The sequence below is a fragment of the Mytilus galloprovincialis genome, chromosome 4, assembly GCF_965363235.1.
Source record: "Mytilus galloprovincialis chromosome 4, xbMytGall1.hap1.1, whole genome shotgun sequence".
In the NCBI taxonomy this organism is placed as follows: Eukaryota; Metazoa; Mollusca; class Bivalvia; order Mytilida; family Mytilidae; genus Mytilus; species Mytilus galloprovincialis.
Genome location: NC_134841.1, coordinates 102,867,573 through 102,895,493, shown reverse-complemented (window position 1 = coordinate 102,895,493; position 27,921 = coordinate 102,867,573). Strand labels below are relative to the sequence as shown.

At 31.2% G+C, this 27,921-nt stretch overlaps 2 protein-coding genes across 13 annotated transcripts in view; both read left to right on the top strand.

Annotated features, from left to right (window-relative positions):
- The window catches only part of LOC143073678 (RNA-binding protein 8A-like), a 244,701-nt gene that overhangs the window by 46,591 nt on the left and 170,189 nt on the right, over positions 1 to 27,921 (top strand). The window lies entirely within an intron of this gene.
- The window catches only part of LOC143073672 (high affinity cAMP-specific and IBMX-insensitive 3',5'-cyclic phosphodiesterase 8B-like), a 147,895-nt gene that overhangs the window by 27,756 nt on the left and 92,218 nt on the right, over positions 1 to 27,921 (top strand). Inside the window, exon 1 of one of the 12 annotated variants that reach the window (XM_076249395.1) lies at positions 12,262 to 12,284. The exons of 9 other annotated variants lie outside the window; for them this stretch is intronic. Coding sequence is in view for 2 of the 3 variants with exons in the window: in XM_076249391.1 (XP_076105506.1) it covers positions 21,789 to 21,950 (162 nt within the window). In the remaining variant the exon portion in view is untranslated. Of the gene's footprint in view, positions 1 to 12,261; positions 12,285 to 12,667; positions 13,544 to 21,425; positions 21,951 to 27,921 lie in introns of those variants that run through there. 2 more of the 12 variants (XM_076249394.1, XM_076249391.1) reach the window with 2 other exon arrangements.

Sequence of the window (27,921 nt, the reverse complement as noted above, 5' to 3'; positions counted from 1 at the left end):
TTAAACATGACTGTTTATTTTACAACCAAATACATGTAAAAATGTCGGACTCCGGTTGGGCGTGTATAATTCCGGAAACAATTTCGGTAAACACACGATAAAAAAAAAATAAAAAAAAAAAAAAAAAATTGCCAACCTACCAACCCTATTTTTTAAAAGTATGTAACTGGAACCACACATATATTTTTATTTGGCCTAATATAATTTAAATTTTTATAATTTAAAATTGGGTCTAACTTTGACCTTATTTGTATAGTTCATTGATCAATGTAAGGTCATTTTCTCAGTTAGTATGTCAGTTGATCTCTTTAATATTTATATGGCGTTGACTCTTTTTGATATATTGGTCAATCCTACCTTGCTATTAATTAGATTAGTTTCCCAATTACTGTAAGTAGTAGGTCAAATACATGTAATCAGATTAGTTTGTCAATTACATGTACAATAAGAAGTAGGTTAAACATAGAATAATTGTAAAAGTACAAATACAAAAATAAGATGTGATATAATTGCCAACGATAAAATTGAGACAACTTTCCACAAGAGACCAAATGATGCCGAAATTAACAACTATATGTCACTATACCACATTCAATAATGAGCAAAGCCTACACCGCATAGTCAGCTAGTAAAAGGCCCTGAAATGACAGCTATGCTTTGCCAATTATTACAATACACTTACAGTTGATTTTGTGCATGAATCTCCTCTGATACTGTTCAACTGAAATCTTTCATACATGTAAGAATTGTTTGTCAACTCTTGCTACTTGAAAGTCACGATCCAAGGAAATTAATTGCACTTTTGGTAACAAATTTTTTTCAGGGAATATCTGAACTTTTATATTTTAAACTGGAATAACTGATATACTGTTTATTTTTGTGGGTATCAATTTTCTTGGATGGGGAAAAATAAATTGTACTTTCATGGTTATTTGATTTTGTGAATTTAGTCAAAAGTCTGCATAGAAGTCAATAATGCAATAGCACATTTGAACTTTAAGGTGGTAACTAACACTACAGGGAGATAACTCTGTAAAATCAGCTAAACGTTTTAATTACGTTGTGTTGTTAAGGGAATATTAAGCTTCTCAATGATCAAAATAAGTGTTTGTCAAACTGCTATATAACCAGTGTAATTTTTCTGATAAAATGGTTGGTTCAAATTTTTTGAAATTCTTATATTTTTGTTAAAGGGTCATTTAGTAAATACTTTGTCAAAATTTTAAGAAAATTAAATGAGCCAAATTAATTTTAGTTAAAGTATTGGGTACCACCTTAATTCATTGAAGATTTAAATTCTTGGATTACCTTTACCTTTGAAATCATGAAAATTGGTATAAATGTACCACAAAAAATAAAGTCTATTCAGGTAAATCTATAATGTTCAAAAAATGAAAAGACAAAATCTTTTGGACATTACTGCAGATGCTCTAGTAGGAATTAATTAAATAGAAAATGTATTTGTTTTTGCGTTTCCATGGGTATTTTTAATTTAATCAAAGCATAGTATGATGATGGTGGTAGAATAATAGTTTATTATGATGGATTAATGTGGTTGTTAATTATATTAGTATTTGTCAATAATCAGTAACAGGTTATCCTCAGTTCTCAGGATATGATCAACACAAGGTCAGTATTGTCGGTCATATAATATTTTATGATTTTAAGATATAGAATAGAAGGATAAAGTCTAAGAAAAAAAACCCACCTTTTTCTGATGAAATTCTAAAAGTGCAAGTCTAAATCTACTGTTTCTATGCATTTTTTTGTGTAAAATCATTAATAATTAAGACTGGAACCATTTTTAGCTCACCTGGCCTAAAAGGCCAAGTGAGCTTTTCTCATCACTTGGCGTCCGTCGTCTGTCGTCGTCGTCGTCGTCCGTCGTCGTTAACTTTTACAAAAATCTTCTCCTCTGAAACTACTGGGCCAAATTAATCCAAACTTGGCCAAAATCATCTCTGGGGTATCTAGTTTAAAAAATGTGTCCGGTGACCAGGCCTATCAACCAAGATGACCGCCACGGCTAAAAATAGGACATAGGGGTTAAATGCAGTTTTTCGGTTATAACTCAAAAACCAAAGCATTTAGAGCAAGTCTGACATGGTGTAAAATTGTAAATCAGATCTATCTGCCCTGAAATTTACAGACCAATCGGACAACCCTTTGTTGGGTTGCTGCCCCTGAATTGGTAATTTTAAGGACATTTTGCTGTTTTTGGTTATTATCTTGAATATTATTATAGATAGAGATAAACTGTAAACAGCAATAATGTACAGCAAAGTAAGAACTTAAAAGAAGTCAACATGACCAAAATGGTCAATTGACCTACTAAGGAGTTATTGCCCTTTATATAGTCATTTTTTAACAATTTTCACAAAATTTGTAAAATTTTACTAACATTTTCCACTGTAACTACTGGGTCAAGTTCATTATAGATAGAGATAATTGTAAGCAGCAAGAATGTTCAGTAAAGAAAGATCTACAAACACATCACCATCACCAAACCACAATTTTGTCTTGAATCCATCTGTGTCCTTTTTTAATATTCACATAGACCAAGGTGAGCAACACAGGCTCTGCTAGTTATTTAAAATCTGACCTACAGAAACCTGGTTGACCCTTCCGAAAATTGCCGGATGAAACATTTAATACATTTGTGTCAAAACTGTTTTGCCATTGATGCTATTCTTTTTTAAGTAACTTTAACATACAAACAAACAACAAATGTCACAATTTTCGACTTCTGGGGGATATACAAATGTTTGCCACTAAATGTTTTTGCTCCTGGTGTTACTAAAGAAAGGAAATTCTAGAAAAAAGCATATAAACAAAAGAAGGCACAAAAACAATTCAAGATTTTATAGCGCAGTCTGCACCAAAAACTTTTTCAACTACTAGTCAGAAGACCAATATTCTGACATTTTTCTTATTGGGCCAAACAAAATTTTGCAAAAACTTACTAGTCTGAATGAAATTTTACTAGTCTGGGGCATCGGACTAGTGGCTAACCGTGCAGACTGTAGCGGTTGAACATATTTCCATGCTTGCTATTTGATTTGAGAATTAAAAAAGTTATATATATAAAGGAATTAATTAGATCTTTACACCTTTAATATGTTTTGATAAATGAAGCTGTTTCCATGGTAATGTTTGGGGCAGCTGACCTCATTATCACATTATTATCACATTTCACTCCTAGAAAATTAGAATAATTCAATTTGTATTTGGAAATTGTATCCAGCTAAAGTAGTCTTGGTTGGTAAATATTACCACCATCATAGTGATATACAACAGTTGGAATAATGTTTGAGTAAAGTTATTTACCTCTATCTTAAATCATAGTGTTTGAATCATGAAGTTAGCAGTAAGTTGTTTTTACTTTAAATTTTCAATAATAAGAAATTTTTAAAATAAGTAGCGTGCTGATTTGGTTGGATAGCGCTGCAGTCTGTCCAATAGCTCAGTGGAAATGTTGCACAGGTCTTAAATCTGTAGCGTTGCTTTTTGGCTTGATAGGGCTTCAATTTGACCAATAGCTCACTGGAAATGAAACATGCCACTAAAACATCACAGGAGATCACATTGAAAAATGATTCTTAAATTTTTTGTTATTATTAACACAAAATAATCTTAACCTTAAATATGTACTTTTATTTTTGCTAAATACATATATGTGTAAAAAAAATAAAATGATAAGCAGTCATTTAGCACTGGAAAAGATTCAAGAACAAAATAAAAATGTTGTAAACAAATATTTCATGTAATTGTTTAAGGCAAATAAGATTGTGTCATCTGATGATTAAAACATTCTTTTTAACATTTTGTCAGTATTGTCAGTAAGTCTTGAAATAATATTATATTCTGTACAGAGAAAGCTGTAATAATAGGAGAAATATCTATTAAAGAAATTGCATGTGATCCTGTCCTGTCAATGTCTTATTTAACATTCACAGGTTTGTTTATGGTTTTCTTCAATGTAGTTTTATCATGATTTGATAAAAGAAAATTTAGCTATTATTTAAAAAAAATTGAAAAAATTAAAAAGAAATTTAGGCCACAGCTCTTCAGGTCATTGTTCTTAATGTTTAAATGAGTGATTGCAGTAATTGTAAATATTATCAGATGGAGTTACTTCCCCTTAGTAATTGAAACTTCCTTGAAAATTCATTTAGATATATCAAAAATCAATACTATATATTCTGGAATTTTGTTAGTTGAGTTTAAACATATTTTATTTGCTTTAATATGCCAAAGGGATGAGAAACAAGTTTTTAAATAGTCTTCTCTTAAATGTGGCCTAGGTGGCAGAGTGGTCTAATTAGTCTTAAATACAGTATCCCTCCACCAATAAAAACTGACCGCCATAAAACAACACAATAGTGTTGAAACTGGTAATAAAAACCAACCATATCCAATCAAACAATCTTCTCCTAAATTTGTAACCCTTGATGGTCTGTAATAGGCTAGTTATTGTCGAGCCTTCAACTTTTGTTGCAGAAAGCTCGACATAGGGATAGTGATCCAGCGGCGGCGGCGTTAGCTAACTTCTTAAAAGGTTTATATTTTAGAAGGTGAAAGACCTGGATGCTTCATACTTTGTATATAGATGCCTCATGTTACGAAGTTTCCGTCAGTCACATGTCCAATGTCCTTGACCTCATTTTCATGGTTCAGTGACCACTTGAAAAAAAGTTCAAAATTTTTGTAATGTTGAATTCTCTCTTATTATAAGTAATAGGATAACTATATTTGGTATGTGCGTACCTTGCAAGGTCCTCATGCCCGTCAGACAGTTTTCACTTGACCTCGACCTCATTTCATGGATCAGTGAACAAGGTTAAGTTTTGGTGGTCAAGTCCATATCTCAGATACTATAAGTAATAGGGCTAGTATATTTGGTGTATGGAAGGACTGGAAGGTGTACATGTCCAACTGGCAGGTGTCATCTGACCTTGACCTCATTTTCATGGTTCAGTGGTTATACTTAAGTTTTTGTGTTTTGGTCTGTTTTTCTCATACTTTATGCAATAGGTCTACTATATTTGTTGTATGGAATGGTTGTAAGGTGTACATGTCTAGCGAGCAGATATCATCTGACCTTGACCTCATTTTCATGGTTCAGTGGTCAAAGTTAAGTTTTTAAGTTTTGGTCTTTTTATTTAATATTATATGCCAAAGGTCAACTATATTTGGTGTATGGAAATATATTATGATCTATATGTCAGTCCCGCAGGTTTTATTTGACCATGACCTCAATTGCACGGTTCATTGCACAGTGTTAAGTTTTTGTATTTTGGTCTAGTTTTCTTAAACTATAAGTAATAGGTCAACTATATTTGTTGTATGGAAGCTTTGTTAGCTGTATATGTCTACCTGGCATGGTTCATCTGACCTTGACCTCATTTTCATGGTTCATTGGTCTTTGTTTAGCTATCTTGGTTAATGTTAAGTTTATGTGACAGCTGTAATCAAGCTTTATACTTAGGACTATCAACATAATATCAATGATTAGTAAAGAAGGCGAGACATTTCAGTGTGTGCGCTCTTGTAAGTCTAAATATTTGCTCCCTATCCAGCATATTATTTCCAGTGGCAGTCCAAGTTTCTGCCCCTATCCAGCATATTATTTCCACTGGCTGTCCAAGTTTCTGCCCCTATCCAGCATATTATTTCCAGTGGCAGTCAAAGTTTCTGCCCCTATCCAGCATATTATTTCCAGTGGCAGTCCAAGTTTCTGCCCCTATCCAGCATATTATTTCCACTGGCAGTCCAAGTTTCTGCCCCTATCCAGCATATTATTTCCACTGGCAGTCCAAGTTTCTGCCCCTATCCAGCATATTATTTCCACTGGCAGTCCAAGTTTCTGCCCCTATCCAGCATGTTATTTCCACTGGCAGTCCAAGTTTCTGCCCCTATCCAGCATATTATTTCCAGTGGCAGTCAAAGTTTCTGTCCCTATCCAGCATATTATTTCCAGTGCCAGTTCAAGTTTCTGCCTCTATCCAGCATATTATTTCCACTGGCAGTCCAAGTTTCTGCCTCTTTCCAGCATATTATTTCCACTGGCAGTCCAAGTTTCTGCCCCTATCCAGCATATTATTTTATGGCCCATTTATGGGCATTATATTTTCTGGTCTATGTGTCAATTTGTTCTTTCGTTCATAATTCTGTTTGTCCATGCGTCCATCCTGCTCAGGTTAAATTTTTTGGTCAAGGTAGTTTATGATCAAGTTTGAAGTCCAATCAACTTGAAACTTAGTACACATGTACCCTGTTATATGATCTTTTTGATTTTTATGCCAAATTAGAGTTTTTATCCCAATTTCACAGTCCACTGAACATAGCAAATGATAGAGCGATTGGGGCTTCCATGTACTATGGACACATTCTTGTTTTAAGTAACATGTCACATTGACACTACTTATTTTATTAGATTATAAAACAAAGTCAACTTTGTACTGAGAATAGTTAATTCCATTATAATTATTCAGATAAGTCAAAAAAGAGGATGAACATCAAAAGATACAACCTGAACTGACTTTTATAATGATCAAATTTTTCTTTTATGCTCGAAAAAGTAGAGTTCACTTGCTTTATCCATGAAAAAACTGCATCATCACTTTACATCATGACAAACATTACAATTGGTTATTAGTACATCGATTGTCAGTGTTTTTTTTTGTGATTTACACCATCACTGGTAGAAAATTCAGTGGCTTTTAACATCAAAACAAGTCACACTTGGTGATAACCAAAATGAAGGGCAGTTTATTGAGTAATCGATTTGTCTTTTCACTATATCAATTATGCTGTATGTATCATGATTTGTTTCATGAAATACTGCAATTAGTGATTAGCACATTAAAAAACCCAATTTACACCATGGAAAACAGTGTAATTAGTAATTTACATAATGAAGAGCAATAATTTACACTTGATCTTACAATGTATTCAGTAATTCACACCTTCATGAAGTATATTTCCTGATATATATTCTATGTTTTACTCTAGCAGTGTTTTCAGTGATGTTGCAGTATATTAAGTTTTTTACATCATAGTAGGCAATATATTCAGTGGTATGGTCTGATGAAAGATGCTCTTGATTTCTGGGTAGGTGTCTTTAATTCTGTATTTAGTTAAGTTGAGGACCTTTTTTCTCTATTATTTTGTGATGAAATTGCTTCCCTTAGAACTTGTGGTAGATACTTAGCCAGCCGTAAACGATTGAGCTAAGGAAGAACTTCTTTAGCTCAGTTGGTTAACACGCTTCCTTGTAACACAGAGGTCCTTGGTTCACGTCTTAAAGAAGACAAAGATGATGTTGTATGTAGAATCATGCTCTCCAGTAACAATTTAATATCTTCTTAGAATGAAATTCAAAACAGTGTGGCTGTGGCCATTGATTGACACATTAAATTCATCCATTGACTGGGACAATTTACGTTAACGTTTGTCTGTAACGACCACTGTTCACGACGTACCTACGATAGACATTTAAACTGTGGGGTCACCAAAGGTTTCTTAACGCCTTTAATTATAAAATAATTCGACAAATTAATCAGGAATAACCTTTATGTTTTGATTTATATAATTGATAAAAATCAAAACATCGTGTTATTTCTGAATATTTTTCGAATTACTTTATTAAGGTGTTGAGAACCTTTGGTGACCCCATAGTTTAAGTGTCTTTAAAAAGTACATAGTGAGCAGTGGTCGTTACATACAAACGTTCACCTAAATTGTCCCAGTCAATGGATGAATTTAATGTGTCAATCAATGGCCACAGCCACACTGTTTTGAATTTCATTCTATTCTCTACTCTAAATTTGTTGGCCCTCTTTTCTCTGCTCTCTACCTTTTTCAGTCGCATATTTTTTTCTATTCTTAAATTTTTTTCATATTTTTCTTTATTGGTTAACCCTATCCACTTTTATTATTGACAATTATGTAGTTTAAAATATGAAAAACATATATTGATTTTATATTTAACTGTTTTGAATTGTGTTCTTTACTTTCTTTAGAATTTTAGTAGTGAAAAACTCCCAGTGTGAATAATAGGAGATTTTGTCTGTTGAATAGAATACATTACTAGTTCAATTCAATCAATTGCACAACGGATTGAACATTGCAAGTAGTGCAAATCTCACATAATGGTATAATAAAAAAAGTAATGTACTATAAATGGAATAAGATGTACTAAAAAGTAATATTTATTGAACTTCTTTACACTACATGTACTATAAATCAACAAGTACCTCCGTGACTTATTATACCTATGCATGTGACTTATCATATATATAAATGTTCTTCAGTTGACCCTCAGGAAAGGATTCATTGACGTCAAATAACTCTTACACAATGATTTTTTTTTTTGGCAATTATCTTAGAAATCTATAATATTTAGAGAGAACCAACCTGTACATGAAACCAATATTTACAAATAGATCCAATGACTAAAACAGCCAATTTTCTCCTATGGAACTGTTGAACTCAGAAGTTTTACCATATTTTAGTCAGGGTGTTTTGTTACTTTACACAAGAGGACAGTAAAAAAGATTGGCAAGATAAGATTTAGAATAGAATAAAAATGAATGAAATCATCAGTTGACTTCTTATAGGATTTGTTGCCCTATTTTTATCCAATTTTGCATATTTTTTAAATATTCACTGTAATCAGCCCAGCAATTATACACATTATGAAAATGTTTTCTGTATCCTTTTTTCTGTAATAAGGGAAATGTTATTGTTCTATTAGTTTAAACATATTTATTTATAGTGGATTGGGAAACAAGTTAATACAACTTATATAAATCCGTTTCCACTTTGTGGAAATCTACAAGGGTGTCTTTTACGTGCAAGAGATATGGCTCTCTATAAACACGAATCAGTCATTTATGCCCCCCTTCCCACAGACTATCTTCTCAAGATCATACTCGCAAATGGTGTCAAGGGAGAGCTTAAAACTTAGTCCCTGAAATTTTTCCCAGGAACAGGGATCAAACCAGGAACCTTTGTGTTAGTAGTGAGATGCCCTTACCACTACACCACAACATATTAGTATCAGGAGTAAGCAGGCTTACATAATGTTGTCTTACATTTTAAAAGTTAATTGTGTTCTTAAATTTAACAGTTGTTTCCTGTTGCAGGCCTCTGTCCCTCCGATAAATTTTCAAACTCCACTTCTCAGATGTTTATATCACATATCTCATATCTCGGCAGGATTTAATTATTGCATTTTGTAAAGTTAGTTTGAGTTAATGTCAGTGAATATTATTCTCTAGGACTTTTCTCATCACTTGGCGTCCGTCTCCTGTCGTCGTTAACTTTTACAAAAATCTTCTGCTCTGAAACTACTGGGCCAAATTTAACCAAACTTGGCCACAATCATCATTGGGGTATGTAGTTTAAAAAATGTGTCCGTTGACCAGGCCAAGCAACCAAGATTGCCACCATTGCTAAATATAGAACATAGGGGTAAAATGTAGAATTTGGCATATATCTCTGAAACTAAAGCATTTAGAGCTGGGGTATATTTGTTTATATTAGGTCAAGATCTATCTGCCCTTCAATTTTCAGATGAATCAGATAACCAGTTGTTGGGTTGCTGCCCCTGCATTGGTAATTTTAAGGAAATTTTGCCATTTGTAGTTATTATCTTGAAAAATTTTATGCCCCATTTATGGGCATTATGTTTTCTGGTCAGTGCGTCTATCTGTGTGTTCGTTCGTCTGTCAGTTTGTCTGTTCGTTCGTCCGTCTGTTCGTCTGTCCGTTTGTCTATCTGTCCCAGTTCAGGTTAAAGTTTTTGGTCAAAATAGTTTTTGATGAAGTTGAAGTCCAATCAAAATAAAACTTGTGATATGATCTTTCTTTTTTTTAATGCCAAATTAGAGATTTTCCCACATTTTCACTGTCCACTGAACATAGAAAATGATAGTGCGGATGGGGCATCCGTGTACTGGGGACACATTCTTGTTATAGATAGAGATCAACTGTAAAAAACAATAATGTTCAGCAAAGTAAGATCAACAAATAAGTCAACATGACCAAAATGGTCAGTTGACCCCTTAAGGAGTTATTTTTTATTTCATTATTCATGTATGTTTGTCTGTTTGATATTTTGTAATTGTTTGTTATATTTCATTGTATTTCATGAGGGCCTCAGGGAAGATCAGCTTTATAGCTAACTATGTAACTCTCTTTAAATAAAGAATTATTATTATTATTATTATTATTATTATTTCCCTTTATAGTAAATTTATAACAATTTTTTGTTATTTTTTTGTAATCTTTTACAAAAATCTTCTCCTTTGAAACTGTAAGACAAATTCAAGCAAACTTTTCCATAATCATCATTAGGGTATCTTATTTAAAAAAGTGTTTGATAACCCTGCCCACGAACCAAGATGGCCAACATGGCTAAAAATAGTATATAGGGTAAATTGCACTTTTTGGCTCATATCTCTGAAACCAAAGCATTAAGAGCAAATCTGATTAAATAAAATTGTTTTTTAGATCAAGATCTATCTGTCCTGAAATTTTCAGACGAATAGGGCAACATGTTGTTGGGTTGCTGCCCTGAACTGGTAATTATAAGAAAATATTGCACCTTTTGGTTATTATCTTGAATATTATTATAGATAAAGATAAACTGTAAACAGCAATAATGTACAGCAAAGAAAGACCTACAAATAAGTCATCACGATCAAAATGGTCAATTGACCCCTTAACCCTTTCCTCCATGGATTTTTTTTTTTAACATACTTGATTCGCATAGGATTTTTTTCAATAAAAAAAATCATCAGGTTTAAAATATTAATGCATTGCGAAAATGTCGAATGTTTCATCAGTAAAATTCAAGTCAGATATTCTTATGAATATCCTTTTCATATTGGACACAAATTTTTTTCAATCTGATGCAGACATTTTGTAGTCAAAGCGTTTCAACTGAGGTACTACACAGGCGTCAAATGGCGTCATTATGGAGAAAAGAGGGTGGCGTCAAAAAGTGCATTATGGAGGAAAGGGTTAAGGAGTTATTGCCCTTTATTGTCAATTTTTAACAATTTTCATAAATTTTGTAAATTTTTGATAAAATTTTCAAAAATCTTCTCCGCTGTAAATACTGGGCTAAGTTCATTATAGATAGAGATAATTATAAGCAGCAAAAATGTCCAGTAAAGTAAGATCTACAAACAAATCACCATTACCAAAACACAATATTGTCATGAATCAATCTGTGTCCTTTGTTTAATATGCACATAGACCAAGGAGCGACACAGGCTCTTTAGAGTCTCTAGTTGTTGTAAATCAAAGCTTGAGTAACTGTTGAAAATGATTGTCATTGATGACTAGCTAATTTGATGATATATTTGCACTAGTGCAATAAGTTATAGTATTGCATAGCAATATAATATTTCCCACAGAAAATAACAAAAAGTTAGCATGCAATAAAATTCTGATATTGCACTAGTGCAATAAATCTTCAAAATTCATGACGTCATCAACCACAAAATCTTAGTTTAAACCAATTTTTACTTTCAAATATTATATTACTACACAATAAAAGGGTTATTGCATGAATATTGGGGAACATTGTCCCTCGTAGAACATATATTGCACTTGCAAGCTCGTGCAATATAAAATTCTACTCGGGACAATATTCCCCAATATTTATGCAATAACCCTATATTATTGCATGGGAACTATTGGTTAAACTGTGTATGAAATATTTATTCGTAAGACAAAAAAGAAGCATATTACTTAGTACAATATATGTGTGGTTATTGTGCAATTTAGTACAACATCGACACAATTACTTGTCAACAAGACATGACATTGTAAGTACACTCTTTTGTTCATCCAGTAATTCGATTGGACAAAAAAATTCTTCCCACATATTCTTATTCATAAAGAAATACAATTAATTAACAGAAGGGAATTTTTTGTTGTATTTTACCTTAAGATTAGCAGTGTCAATTTATACATACAGTTAAACACAACTTAGAAATTAACGTTTCTTTTATTATTTATTTTTGTTTTGTTATGGGAAGGAAATGATCAGGAGATATGACCCTATTGACCCTCGTTTAATCATAACATATTAACAGTTTATCTTATCAGAAGGCTGTAAGGTCGAGTTGTATAAACTAACATAACAAGACTAATTTCTGTGCTGACTTTTAGTCCTCGTTGTCAACATATGACTTTCTGATGCAGTTTCTTGGACTTTAATTTTCCATATGGTTTTAAAAGCTTCTTATGTGACATCTAAATAACATCGTAAGCTTTAATGGTGACATGTATATTTGATCATATTTCTCTACCTGTTGTGTTGTTTAAAGAATGAAATGAACATTTGGCAATGTATGGCAATAAATAATGATTTTGTTGTGTTATGAAAGATAGATTTATTTACTTGTATGGAAGTTTTATAAACTCTGAATAATAAGAGGTTTGAGAAGGATGAGAATTTAAATATGTTGTGACTATTTGCATTTGTGAATTCTTTTTTGTTACGATTAAATTAGGCATATTGTGATTCATTGCTTTATATACAAAAGCAAATCTTGTTAACTATAAACGTTTTTTGTTTTGTTTTTGTTGTGTGGAACAATGATATATATATATAACGTATAATAAATGAATTTGGCAATGGTTAGATGTATTGTTCCTTGGAGCTTTAAATACAGATCCAAGACATTTGATATGATATGGAATTTATGATTTACAATACAGATAGACATTAGATTAAACCATTCTTAGAAGCAGATTAAACCATTCCTGGAAGAAAATAACCATTCCTGAAAGTGTGGGAAAAAAGTGTCATATTCTAAACAAAGAATGAAAGAGATTTTTCTTTTGTCATAAATAATTCTGAAGGTGTTAATTGGATTTTCAAACAGGTGTAACTACCAAGTATTATTGGTTATACTGTTGTTTTGGTCATGTTTGACAGTTTAGAAAATATGTCCATGAGTCCTGGTTATTAAACTTTACTTGTTCTAATATAAAGTGGTTCAGTTTTCTTATTCATTGATTTTTGGATTAATATTAAAGTTTGACCTACAACTGTTAAATAGATGTACCTCAGTATAAGTGGACATTAAAAGATTAATGATTAAATGAAGTAGTTATTGTTTGAAGAAAAGGATTTATAGTGTGTAGTGCAGTGACAAACTTTTCAAACTTTTCAGTGAAGACATATATTTGTTATTTTGTTATGTGGTGATGTTTGAATAATTGTTGTAAAAAGAAACAGTCAGGAGAATTATTTAGACTTTAAATTGTGTGGAGATATTCTTTTATAATTACTTCAGCATATTTGGATTTATAACACAAACTATTTAAAAACTGCAGTAATTGATTATCCCTAATTTATGTACATACATTGATTATTCGTATCAAGTTACCTGAGGCGAGATTTAATTGTCTTGTATATATGCACTTTTATCTTGCTGGAGAAATGTGGATGTCGATAGAGTTACCTCCCATAGACTAATAAAAAAATAACTTGAATAAAAATCAGCATGTGTCCCATGGTGAGTTGAAAATTTATTATACTTCTAATTATATTTTATTATTAAACTTACTATAAGAATATATGTTTAAAAAAATATTTTATAAGTTATGAAGATTTGAGAAAAAATTAAGAACAACTAAAACAGAAATTGATTTTCCTAAGCGATATCAAGGGAAAACATTAGAGGAAGAAATGATAAGATATATTATTAAGATTGTTAAAGCAGCTTAATTTTTGTTGGTAAACATATTTACTGAAAAAAGATATTTTCAAAAAGGTTTAAGGTAATATTCTTAATAGATTCCCATATCATTTTCTTTAAGTTATGCCCACGAGTAGTGTTATGAAAGTTTATATTGGGTAAAGGAGAAAGATTAAAAGAAGGGATAAAACTAGATTTAAGATTTTTAATCTGATCAAAATAATGCACATTTCACATAGAAATAGTTATATTACTTTTAATTCTTTTTTGGCCCCTATCTTTATAAATGTCTAAGAAGAAACACTGTAATTATACATTATTTATGTTGTAAAGTCAGTTTGGGTTCAATTTTTCCATTATTCATAACATTATTTGGCGAAACTTACTTTGACCGCAACCTCTAATCAAGATTTTTGTGTGTGTCTAGCGATTCAATACCGTTATTGGCATCTTTGGGTTAAAGAACATATTGGAATAAAAGTTTTGGCAAGGTTTTCCTTGAGCTTCAGGGTCCAAAAATGCACAAAATTATTACATTTTGACAATTTTTTTTGCAAAATGTGCTGACTTTGGAGTCTATAATGTACTTTTTTGAAGAGAATTTTTTAACCAAGCAGTAAGGCTTTTAACCATTTTAACCAAGTTATGACCTTTTTGATATTTTATTATAATGTTGAAATTCAAGGCCATATTTGGACTAAAATGAACATTGTTCTTTCCTTGTTATAATTAGAAAAAAATAATCAGTGTCACTTTCAAAACTTTGCATCATTTTCCAGATACTTGTATCAAGGTCATTAGGAAATTCTGTCATTGAACATTTTCTTCTTTATTGTACTGAAAGTTTATGTCAAAGTTAGAGTTACCTTGACCTTTAATTTTCTTTCCATGGCATTGCATAAATTAAAAAAAAAATGGAAATGGGGAAGTATGTCAAAGAGACAACAATTTGATCTAAGAGCAGAACAACAGCCCAAGGCCAGCAACTGGCCAACCATGCACGAAGATTAGAAGATGAAAGTCCTATAAAAAGCAACCAAGATTCATAAGGAAAAGGAATTTTTTATTAGATAAACTAGTATAAAAATGTATTTAATATTGATAGGTTCAAGTAGTCTTATAATAAGCTCCTTTACTTACTTTTACTAAAAGGGCATACAAAATTTATTTCCAAATAAACATCAACAAAGTTATTGATTGTAAGAGGGATTTTCAAAATTAGAAATCTTAACTTTGTCTCATTCAGATTGAGCTACACATCTTTGTAAACAAGCAGAAGTTTATTTCTTTAAAAGTACATATATAGATATATGTTTAATTGATCACTTGAAGTTTATAGTATAGTATCTATGTTTCACGATAATTTGTGAAAGATTAGATAATAACTAGACTGGAATAAAGAAAACAAGTTAGGGAACATAAACATTGTTGCCAGTTTATTTGAATATATGTAAATAATTTAATTTTGGATGTAACGTGTCCTTTGATTGGCTGACGTTATTTTGTTATCAGCCCATAGACATAATTTAGTCATGTGACCGTAACGTCATCAACGTTTTGTCATGGTTTTCTACGGTTTTTAAATGAAATTTAGAATTAAATTATAAGAAATGACTGTAATATTTTTTCTGTCTATTCGAAATAACATAAAAAATGCGGTGCACACTGTTAAATAACCCGCTACGTGCGTTATTCAGTGTGCACCAAATTTTTTATGTTATTTCTTCATAGACAGAAAAAATATTACAGTCATTCCTTAAATATATAATTCCAACAAAGGGGATATATATGCAGTGTTGCCATTTTATTTGAATATATATGTAATACAATATCTTAATCAGACAAATCTTAATCAAACATTGTTTTGATCCAGCATACTTTATATTGCTGGCGTATTCAAATAAATATCATTATCAAAGACCTAACAGAAATTCCATGAAATTATTTAAACTCATTGGTAATAATTTGATCTGCTTGATAAGAGTTTTAGTTTTGAGAACAATTAGAAGTTAAAGTATATATTTGTATCTGAGCATGATTTCCTTGAGTCTTTAGTGACAGATCCAGGATTTACACAAAGGCCAAGGGTTCAGGCCTGTTTGAAAAATAACAGTGTATGGACAGTCAAAAATCAGGAAAATGTACAAAAAACACAAATGTTTTTTTTGCAATAAGTGCACCTTAGACCCCTTTAACCCTGTTTTGTTCAGTTCACAGAATCAATTGTAATTTACGCATGAAAAAGGTGAAGCATTCTGCCATTACTAACAAAACCAATGAAAATGTCCGAAACATAATGGTGTCTTGTGGGATATATTGTCTACGATTTACTTATCAAATCATCTGTTGAAATAATATATATATTCTGTACTTAAGACGAATAAATTGTAGGTTATAAATCAATTATGCAAATATGTGACCTAGTTTAATCATAATATGAATAAGATAATGAATTTAGTTTAACGCATTTGATACGGCTTGAACTTGTGACTTACGTCAGAGTATTACCTTGGACGTTTCTTCTTGATTGAATACCTGTTCAGGCTTAAACAAACCAAAGCCAGGTCTATTATATACTTACGGTTTAGAAGTTTAAAGTGCTGATTTCAAATGGTAGATGACGTAAAATTTGTCCTTGGGATTTCAATAAATTTCTTACCTTATTCTTTGTAAGAGGTGATTTACCTTATCCTTGAAAGAGATGAATAATCATTTTTTGGAATATTACAATAAAAAATTCTTTATTAACTAAACTTTGTAAAAGTAAAATGAGTATACATACTAGTAGTTTACAAACATTCCCTATACCAGAGATCTTGTCTCATAATTCTAGGAAAATTTTAAACCACCTAAAAATTATAATTGAAAAGGTATTGAGAATGAAAAATGGGAAGATGTATTTTACATTTCTAATATAAAGTTATTTTTTCGTTTCTTTGGTAAATAGTCAAAGAAATTGCTTGAAGTTTTGTATTTTTGTTAAATTTTTCATTTGATCTGTCATAATGTATAGTTAGTAAAATATGTTTTACTGCAATCATTGCCTTTACCTACGAGCTGTGTAGAAATTGAACTTATACAAGTGTACATAAAGGGGCAGATACAGTCATTTTCAAAAGAGGGTGTTCCCAACCCAGGATAAAGGGGGTTAGGGGATACTAACCATATGTCCCCATTCAAATACATTGGTCATCCAAAAAAGGGGGGTTTCAACCCATGGAACCCTCTCCCTTGATCCACCACTGACATATACATAAGTACCTGTGTAAGACTTTGACTTTGGAACATTCAAATACGAAATTAAAGATGAAGTTTGGTCTGTTTTGGTGGGTTCTTATCACACAATTTTCAAACAGTTCCAGACCTTGCATGGATTTTTTTCAAACCGAAAAATGATGAAAGTTTGGTCTGTTTTGTTGGGTTCTTATCACACAATTTTCAAACAGTTCCAGACCTTGCATGGATTTTTTTCAAACCGAAAAATGATGAAAGTTTGGTCTGTTTTGTTGGGTTCTTGTAACACAATTTTCAAACGGTTCCAGACCTTGCATGGATTTTTTTCAAACCGAAAAATGATGAAAGTTTGGTCTGTTTTGTTGGGTTCTTGTAACACAATTTTCAAACGGTTCCAGACTTTGCATGGAGTTTTTCCAAACCAAAAAATGATGAACAGATGTATTGATTTACATAATGTCTGCTGATGAAGGACTGACTGCTCAGACAATCCTCTGTCAGGGTTAGGGTGTCTGATTAAGCAATTTCCCTTAATGAATTGATTTACAAACTCAAAATAAACTTGAATTAAATTCATCCTTTTTGCCAAAAAGTTAGTGAACACATGTATGGTTTATTGTGTAAAATATGTCCAAAAATGTAAATGCTTTTATTGGTTAACAGTTGTATAATTTAAAGTGTAAAAATTGTCCAAACAGAAAATGCTTATTTAGGACTAAAAATGAGTCAAACAGTTTGGTAACATGTACACATGGCTAACATGATTGACAGCTAATCAATGGAGGAGTTATTGCAACTGTTAATTACATTAATTGAATTTATTAATATAAATATGACAGATATTTGAAGTACCATTGATTAATTTTTTGCCTGATTAATCATCAGTTTTATATTATTTTATTCACTTGGAGGTGTTAAAAACGAGGGAAATTAATTCACCAAAATTTTAACATAGAGATGGCAGGTATGTTTCAAATTTATACAAACTTTTTTTCTTGTAAAATAATTTGTGATCAAAACAGAGAAATTTTATCTTTGTAGATTTGTCATTACATTTAATATTATGTTGACAATTTAAAGATGGCTTAAATAAATCAAACACAATATATGAATAAAACTAATCAGAATTGGATTCAATCTAGGTGATACAACGGACTTCTGATATCTAACTAACACTGATATATTGGTAGCTCATTCTAGGCACATGAATTTGTCAGTTATTTTCTAATGACTAATTGCAAGTTTTGATAAATTAATGAGCCCCCTGATGCTTGAGACATTGTTCCTAAATTGTTATGGAGACATTTGCTATACATAAACAAATTGCAAATTTTTTGCTAGAATTCATTTTGCCAGTTATTCAAAGATCTTGTACAATAATCCTGAACATGCATGAAATATTTGCCACTGGACATTGAATTTGAATTTAGTAAAATTAAGCATGTGCAAATTACCAATTATAAATAATAAAGAGGTGAATATTTTATAGTTGCATCTTGCTTGCCTTATTGTAATGCAGAAGTAAAAAGACTAGCTAAATAACACTGAAAATGTCTAAATAAAGAAAGTTGTCTTGCACTTGGATTGTGTCTTATATGATTAAATGTTTCTTACAGACTCCCCAATATTTGTTTTGTATATACAGAAATTATTGATCCCTTTTTACTTTATACTTGTTTACAATATTTGTATTCATACAATAGTAATACAGTTAATGTCTTGTACCTTTTCAAAGTTAGGCTCATTTGATTTGAAAAAGTTGTTGAGTAATAACAAATATTGACAATATTTGACGTCGTTAGGCTTCATTATACTACAATATCAGTTCTTCTTGGGGTGAACGAATGTTAGAGTCAACAAAGGAAACGTTCAAATGTTTGCTTGCTTTTTTGCTTCATGATAAAGTTTAAATATACAATTTGGCAAACCACTCCTGTAAATCCTAACATTTTGATAATTGTACAATGAAGTTTTGTCTGTGATTATTTTGTTATCTTTTTAGGATAATAAGTAATAATATTTGGCCAGACTTGTTTTAAATAAATTGATAAATTGAATTACTTTTTTATATGCTTGCCCAGTCTGATTTAAATCCAACCTCTCAGCGCTCCTGTTTTCTGATATGACGAGAAAACGGTAGCGCTGAGAGGTTGGACTTAGGTGATAAATCAGCACTTGCCAAATAAAGGCTTCAGATCTAAAAAAAAAAATTAATATATACCTTAACCTTTCTCCCCAAAAGTCTTTATTTTGATACTGTCAGATTCGAGTATTAGGTTTCCAGAACAACTAATGGGAAATAAGATGTCAAATAATGCATATTTGGTGCATACAAATAATAGTTTCTTCGTTCTCTTTTTCCAGCAACAGTTTAAATTTTCCTCTCTTCTCCCTGGTTAGTCTGTTCTTGTCTTCTGATAGATACCTATTGATGCATTGTTTATTCACCCCCTCCCCTATGAATATGCATGACATATTTGACACATGATATTTGTTAGACAATCAACACTTTAACAAACCTACGTTTTACCTTGGCCTTGTTGGTTAACTGTCAATATTTTGTCCTTGCTAGCGTCAGTACATGATGTTCTCTTTACTCTTTGTGACTTTCAATTTGACCTTTACCAGATGAAAGGCATCATTCCTTCTTCAGAGAATAAGGGGATTTTGTCTCAAGTTCAAAGTTCACTTGTTGATTTAAAAGATTCGACCATTTTAAAGTGAAATGGTTAAAACTTTTATACTTGCAAATTGTTTTACTATTTTTGCTAGATGTCTGATTATATATAAAAGAACTAATGTAGTGAAGATGTTCATCTTAGATTTTTTTATGAAATAGCTAATGTATAAAGTAATGGCATTTTTGTAAGAGTCTTACTTTATCAGCAAGAATATCAAGCAAGCTTGTTAGGACGAGCTGATATTGGAACTGTTAAAGTTAGTAACTATGATTTTTTTGTTGTTGAAAATTTGACGTAAGATTAAAAATGTTAGTGATACTTTTTTTATGCTTATGATAGTTGTTGTGTTTAATGATTGAAATCGCATTCATTTCATTGATAAATTGACAAGGATGTACTTGAACATGTGAGATTGTAATACTTACTTGCAATACATTTTGACCTTTTCGGTTAATATAGCTCTTCATCTTTTATATAAGCTTTTTGATTTTCAAATATTTTGACCTCGAGCATCACTTAAGAGACATAGATTGTCTAAATGCACATTTAGTGCAGAAAGTTACTGTTTCTGTTATTTTACTTTTATGTGAAGTCTTTGCCTAATATTTTTGAGTGTCAGGTCTTGCATGCCCATTATATAGAAAAAATGTTAGGCAATAAGATTAAAGGGAAAATTTTCAAATTGCTGAACAGTGTTTTTATTGCGGCTCATCATATTGAAGGCGTCTCTTTGCACATTAAAAATACCTTGCAACAACTCTTTGAGGGTTTAGAAGATGGCCTGTTGCAAGGAAAAATTTATGTCCCTATCGAATTTACCCTTATTTTCCAGTGGCAGTCCAAATTTCCCCGCCCATCATCCCGGATGGCCTCTATTACCTATTGAATGTATTGTTAACTTGTTTTCACACTGAAAATGCATGAAATATTTGCTACTAGACAGTAAGCAACCAACAATCAATCAATAAGTCATATTGAAGGTATTGAAATCAACTGCTCAATCTTAAAATAGTCAAGATGGCCACTTGCATTCACTGAGGCAGCAATCTTTGATGTTGTTTGATAATTCAGTTTTTTTCAAAATCTGAAGCATTCTGGGAAAAATTTTCTTAAGGTCACAACTTTATGATAGGGACAACACTTTTAGCAATAAAATGAACCCCCATAGCCTATTATTATATTCATATTTTGGGTATTAGCATAGAAAGTACACATAGTCTTAATGAAAGTTTGAATCACTACATATGTCTTTACTGGAGTTCTTTAGTTCATTGATATTTAATTGCCGAAGAATACTACTATAATGTGGCATCAAATCTTAAGTACATTTAAAACAAGTTTTATTGCATTAAATTTGATTTTATTGGCATTAAATGTCCAACGAAATGGTGACAAATTGAATTTAAATGAAAATTTATTACTTTAAGCATTATACAATATGTATTAGAATCTAAAGTTCTTTTGACATCTGTAAAAGATTTTTTAACCTATTGAATTATCAAAAAATTATTTAATAGAGGACATTTTTCACTCGATTAACTATTATTGTTTACAAATCTTTACGAAGAGACAAAAGAGGACATTTACATTTTAATTCTGGTTGCTAATTATTTACCTACTTTAATTTCCACTCCACTTAAGCCTAAAGAATAAATTTGAATAATTTAAAAAATCAAATATTTGACGTACATTTAATTTGTTCCAGTGAACAAGTTTGCATGATTGGTGTAGAATTTTTAACGATTAGTATTACGTGTTTACCTACTATACAGACTCTTCACAAGAATATAAGTAAACAAAAAAATATATATAAAAGGCTTTGGACTGTAAACTTTATAATAGTTATGTTGGAGAATAATGTGTGATCATAGACCATAAAATACTTGTAATTTATCTGAAAGACAGTGACATTCGTTTTTCTTTTTTCATGTAGCTATGGATAAAAAAAGTATAAAGGATTGAATATGTAAAAGAACATTCTAAGTGTATTTTTTAACAAGCTTAATGAGCTCATTGCAAGGTGTGATAATTTATATTTGTTAATCTGGATTAAAAATACATTTTGTGCATACTTAATACGGCATCATGATCCAAATTTTGCGATTAGGGGGGTCAGGGTGAATTTTAAAGGTATATAAGACCGTAGAATGTCCACAATGGCTGAAATGACATCAGGACTGTGTCAATTGAAAATTGGAATATGTTTAAATATAGAAGATGAAGAAGAAATAAGTGATCAAGATTTCAGTTTCTGTGGTGATAATACCTTCATCAATCATGTCAGTTACTGCCGTGAAAATAGTGCAAAGGTAATTTATTCATAATCCGTAAGGTTAAAATTTATTTGTTTGCTTTAACTTTCTTTATATTGCGGAAAGACCATTTAGAATAAGAAGCAGAGTTGTAAAAAAAAATTCTAGCAAGATGGTCATAAGGACAACTAAGACTGCAAATTTGGTGGTCCCAGTGGTAAACTTTATGGTTCCAGTGAAAGTTTGGTTGTCCAAGTGAAAATTTAATAGTACCAGTGAAAATTTGATAAAATTTAGTAAAAATTTGGTGGTCCCAGTGAAATTAATGGTCCCATTGAAAATTTAATAGTCCTGTATTTGCTGAAGAGTTTGCGTTCAATTGAACATATAAGCATAGATAAGAAAAGGCCAATTTGTACAATTACTATATAGTTCAACATCAAATATTGATATACTTTGAAATCTTAGGACTGAAGTTGATCATAAAACATGAACAATTCAGTTTAGTTTAAACATATTTAATTATAGTGGATTGGGAAACAAGTTTTGCAACTTATATTAATCCCTTTCCACTTTGCGGGTGTGAGTGCTGCCTTGTAGCGGCATTAGCCTGCTCTTTTTCGAAATCTACAAGGGTGTCTTTAACGTGCAAGAGATATGGCTCTCTTTTAACACGAGTCAGCCATTTTTTGTCTCCTTCCAAAGGACTATCATCGTTTCCTCCAGACCATACTCGTAAATGTTGTCAAGGGAGCGATGAAAATTCAGTCCCTGAAATTTTCATCCCAGACTGGAATCGAACCAGGAACCTTTGTGTTAGTAGTGCAATGCACTAACCACTACACCACGGCGGCTCCAGCATACATAAGATAAACTTTAGTTATAAGATTTTTTGTGAAATTGATTACTGGACCACCATGACATTCCAATTTGATTGACCTACCTGATTTTTTAGTGGTCTGGACCACTGGAATTATCCTGTTTTTGTGAACACTCAAGAAGTCAACAGACATGCCATAAGTTCTTTATTTAAAGGCTTATTGGTTAACAATACATTGCTGGGTTGACTTTCTGTACTTTTTCTGGTTGTTCTGTGATTGGTGATTTGACTGATAGTCAGCCCACTGTTTTCCAAAAATTTCAAGTGGAACGTTTACAAGATTGATATTGATAATTTCATTATAACTTTACTATACAGTCCTTTTTAAATCTTTCCCTTTCATCAAGTTATTCTTAAATCAAGAAAAAAGGAATGACTTGATTTGATATTTGATCAACAGCTCAACAGCAATAAGTTTCAAAGCATGTGCTTTTTGGAACTGTTTGACACCTGCATCCTGTTTTATTGATACTTTGACTCATGGGAAGGGGTATGTAAATCACAAACAAGGTCGACAGCTCAACAGTAATGGATTTTAAAATGTGAACATTTGGGATCTGTTTCACACCAGCTTATGCATTCTTGTTTTACCAATTCTTTTTTTTTACTCACAAGAGGGGGTATGCTAATAGCATACCTCTTGTGAGTAAAATTTAAAGCACAAACAACTTATGCATTCTTGTTTTACCAATACTTTGACTCACAAGAGGGGGTATGCTTAACACAAACAACTTATGCATTCTTGTTTTAGCAATACTTTGAATCACAAGAGGGGGTATGTTTAACATAAACAACTTATGCATTCTTGTTTTACTAATACTTTTACTCATGGGAGAAGTATATAATGCTAAGCAAAAACAACTTATGCATTCTTGTTTTACTAATACTTTGACTCATTGGAGAGGTATATAATGCTAAGCACAGACAACTTGTGCATTCTTGTTTTATTTTACAGTAGTCAGATAATAATACCATTGTCAGGTTGACATTTATTTTAGTTATACAAGATCTTACCACCAACAAGTTTATTGTTGTTTTTTTTTTCTAGTCCTCCCGTAATCATTGGCCTGTAAAATGTTAGTACATGTACTACATTTTTGAACGTTTGTCCTTCAGACAAGGCTGAATGTTGACATTTGGTATACAGAAGGTACATTGTAGAATGCCTCTGAGGTCTTCCTGGTCATTAGTCAAATCTTCTAGGTTATTTCCTGATGGCCATGTATATAAAGTATTGTTTGTTTTTTATTTTTAATTAAAATTCTTGTATAATATTTTTATTAACCACAATTAGCCGTTCAAAATTGACAACTAACATATTGATTAAAAAAGAAGGACTTGTTGCAAATAAGTATTTTTTTAGGCAAAATGAAAATTTGATTGTTTTTTTTTTCATTTTAAATACATTTAAAATATATATTTTTTTTCTTTTTGATAGCTACATGATAAAATTCTATAGATATGATGTATATATAATGAGTGTTCATTTTTTTTTTGAATATATGATTCTGGATTTTCCCTGTCACATAATCTAGGATTTATTTCCATTGAATTAACTGAATAGACAGCTTTCGAGTTATGTCCTTCACTGTTAAGGTTTTTCAATAATGTGCTTTAATGACATCATTTACCAGATAGAGAGGATGGCCTGCATCCCTGCACTATTTCAGTTCATCAAGGTCTTCGTAATCTTCATTTATATGCAGGATAAACTAGAAATAATGTTTATATTATACTTAATCACAATTCCCTAATGACAGCAGTGCTGATTATCAATTATAAAAACTTAATTTGTCGAATTATTTGTGCAATATAGCATCATATTTTTGAAAAAAATTTGTCAACCATAGATCAACGTATTGTGTCAGGTAGTTAGACTGTTTGCATCATAGAAGTTGTATAAAATATTAGTTCTTTGTCAGGTAGTCTCAGACTGTTTCCATCATAGAAAGTTGTATAAAATATTAGTTCTTTGTCCGTTAGTTAGACTGTTTGCATCATAGAAGGTGTATAAAATACTAGTTCTTTGTCCGTTAGTTAGACCGTTTCCATCATAGAAGGTGTATAAAATATTAGTTCTTTGTCCGTTAGTTAGACTGTTTGCATCATAGAAGGTGTATAAAATATTAGTTCTTTGTCAGGTAGTCTAAGACTGTTTGCATCATAGAAGGTGTATAAAATATTAGTTCTATGTCAGGTAGTCTAAGACCGTTTGCATCATAGAAGGTGTATAAAATATTAGTTCTTTGTCAGGTAGTCTAAGACTGTTTGCATCATAGAAGGTGTATAAAATATTAGTTCATTGTCAGGTAGTCTAAGACTGTTTGCATCATAGAAGGTGTATAAAATACTAGTTCTTTGTCCGTTAGTTAGACCGTTTCCATCATAGAAGGTGTATAAAATATTAGTTCTTTGTCCGTTAGTTAGACTGTTTGCATCATAGAAGGTGTATAAAGTATTAGTTCTTTGTCAGGTAGTCTAAGTCTGTTTGCATCATAGAAGGTCTAAAAATATTAGTTCTTTGTCCAGTAGTTAGACTGCTTGCATCATAGAAGTTGTATAAAATATTAGTTCTATGTCAGGTAGTCTAAGACCGTTTGCATCATAGAAGGTGTATAAAATATTAGTTCATTGTCAGGTAGTTGCACTGTATAATTACAAATAAATGTTGTGTAATAAACAGCTGTAGATATATATTTATATATAAAAGCCTTTAAACTTTATATTCACAAAGAAGTGTTTATGAAAAAACTGTAAAGTACAAATATTTTAATAAACTATGTTGAGGTAAAGTGATTGAATGAACTGCAGCTAAAGGATCTAGTTTTTATTTTCCTAACTGCAGTTAAAATGAAAAGGAATGAGTTTTTGATGAAAGTCTATAATTGATAAAATGAAGATAAAAACTTTTCCTAAAGGTAATACCAAACATATAGCTTATAATTAATATTTGAATAGACAAAAAATAATAATATACAAATTATTCTGGAAATAATATACAAATTATTCTGGAAATAATATACAAATTATTCTGGAAGTTAGGCCTACTATTTTCTAAACCCTCTTTTTTTTAGGGGACAGGAAATGGGTATATATAGAACCAACTCTTTCGATCTATCTGTAAATGTGCCTTGTAAATACAAATTCTAAACTGCTAGCAAATATGGATGAATCTTAACACAGTTGTTGAAACTTTAGGGACGACATCAAAAGATCAATAAAGGATAAAAAAACTTAAATCAAATAGTTTGGAGGTTTGGGATGGGGGTCAAAATTGCTGCAAGTTTATAGTTTAATTCACATCGATTTAAAATATATCCTTATTGGTCATTTAATTTTTCTCGAATTAAGTTAAGCGGAAGGGTAGAAGGGGTCAGTGAAAAAACTATGTGAATTAAGTTTTTTTTATCCTACATTGAACTTTTGATGTTGTCCCTAAACTGCTGGGAAAAATCTTTATCCTAGATGTTAAAGGGAAATAATTAAAACTAACTTACTACAATAGTGCATATGAGTATACTGTTTTAATCCATATTGGACCTACATAAGTTAATCCAGATTATATTTAGTTAGTGTAGATGTATTAAACTACTGTGAAACCGGCAATAGATTTCATAGTGTGTAATATATTTTGTTTTAATTTATTTCTCAGTGTACAGAAAGGAAACATTTATCAATTTGCACATAAGTTACATAACAATATTTATTCATCTTTAATGATTATTATCAATTTTATTTCTTTCAAAAGTTTTTTGGTATAATACTTTGAACCATTAGTGTCAAGATATTAAAGCCTTTTTAAATATATGAGTTAAGGATATGGACCAAGGAAGTTATGACTAAATACCAGAAAGGAAACAGACTGCAGGTGACAGTACAAAACAATAAATAAGGAAACACTGAAGTTCTTTTTAAATATAAAGAATAAAATGAAATAAGACAGACACCCAACAAACCAAAAGACATCTAGTCTTCAACAGCAATCTCTTTTAATGCTTGCTGCATAATGAACCTAAGTACAGACCGTTGTGATCAGATCTGAAATTCTACTTCAAAATAGAATGATTAATTGATTGGTATTGAAAGTCACTTTTATCACTGTTGTGCCGTTTCATGACTCAATTTCTATTGATGGAGGAGAGAACCACTGACCTTTGGTAGGAAAACTAACAATCCTAGTCAATTGAAGATTGTAGTTGAGTGCACCTGCCAAGTGCAGGATTGAACTCGCATTTCAGTGTTGACTGGCTAGTGATACAGTAGTTTAACGAACACTTTGCCACTAAGGCCCCAACTCTTGGTAACCTTGGAATCCTGGGTAACCTTGGAATCCTGGGTAACCTTGGTATTCTGGGTAACCTTGGAATCCTGGGTAACCTTGGAATCCTGGGTAATCTTGGAATCCTGGGTAACCTTGGAATCCTGGGTAACCTTGGAATCCTTGGTAACCTTGGAATCCTTGGTAACCTTGGAATCCCAGGTATTCTTGGAATCCTGGGTAATCTTGGAATCCTGCATGGTACCTTATTCTTCATTTGTAATGTATATACTCAAGGTTTGAATATACCATTGAGAATTCATTATCTAAAAAAATCAATTCACTTCCTTGTCGCAGTATTGACAATTATTTCTATTGTTGATTAATAAATTGAAGGATGTTTATTATTGTTCTGTTCAATCACATGAAAGAAAAATATTTTGGGAAATTTAACCTGTAACCTCTTTTTCTTTTCCTTATGTAAACTTCCCATGAAAAAACAGTCATACTGAACTTCTGCTTTGATTGTAAATACCCAGACCAATATTCCCTGACGTATTTATATAGCTGACTAAATTATTTCTTTCTAATGAATAGATACACAATATTCAGTGATATAGAATTCATTCATGTCTTGCAGGGAGACATATCTCTGAAATATAACATGAACCAATTAACTTTGATCTCAAAATTTAATTACAGTTCAAAACATTTTAGTTACTTTAGAAAAGAGTTAATTTACCATAAAATGAAATATGCTATTATTTCCCATTAGAATAAGAAATCCTAGGTATCGGTCAATAATAAATATATTAGCATAAAGTTCATCAACATAAAACATGACATTTTGAAAAATGATATAATCAATAATTGACATTTTTAATACTATG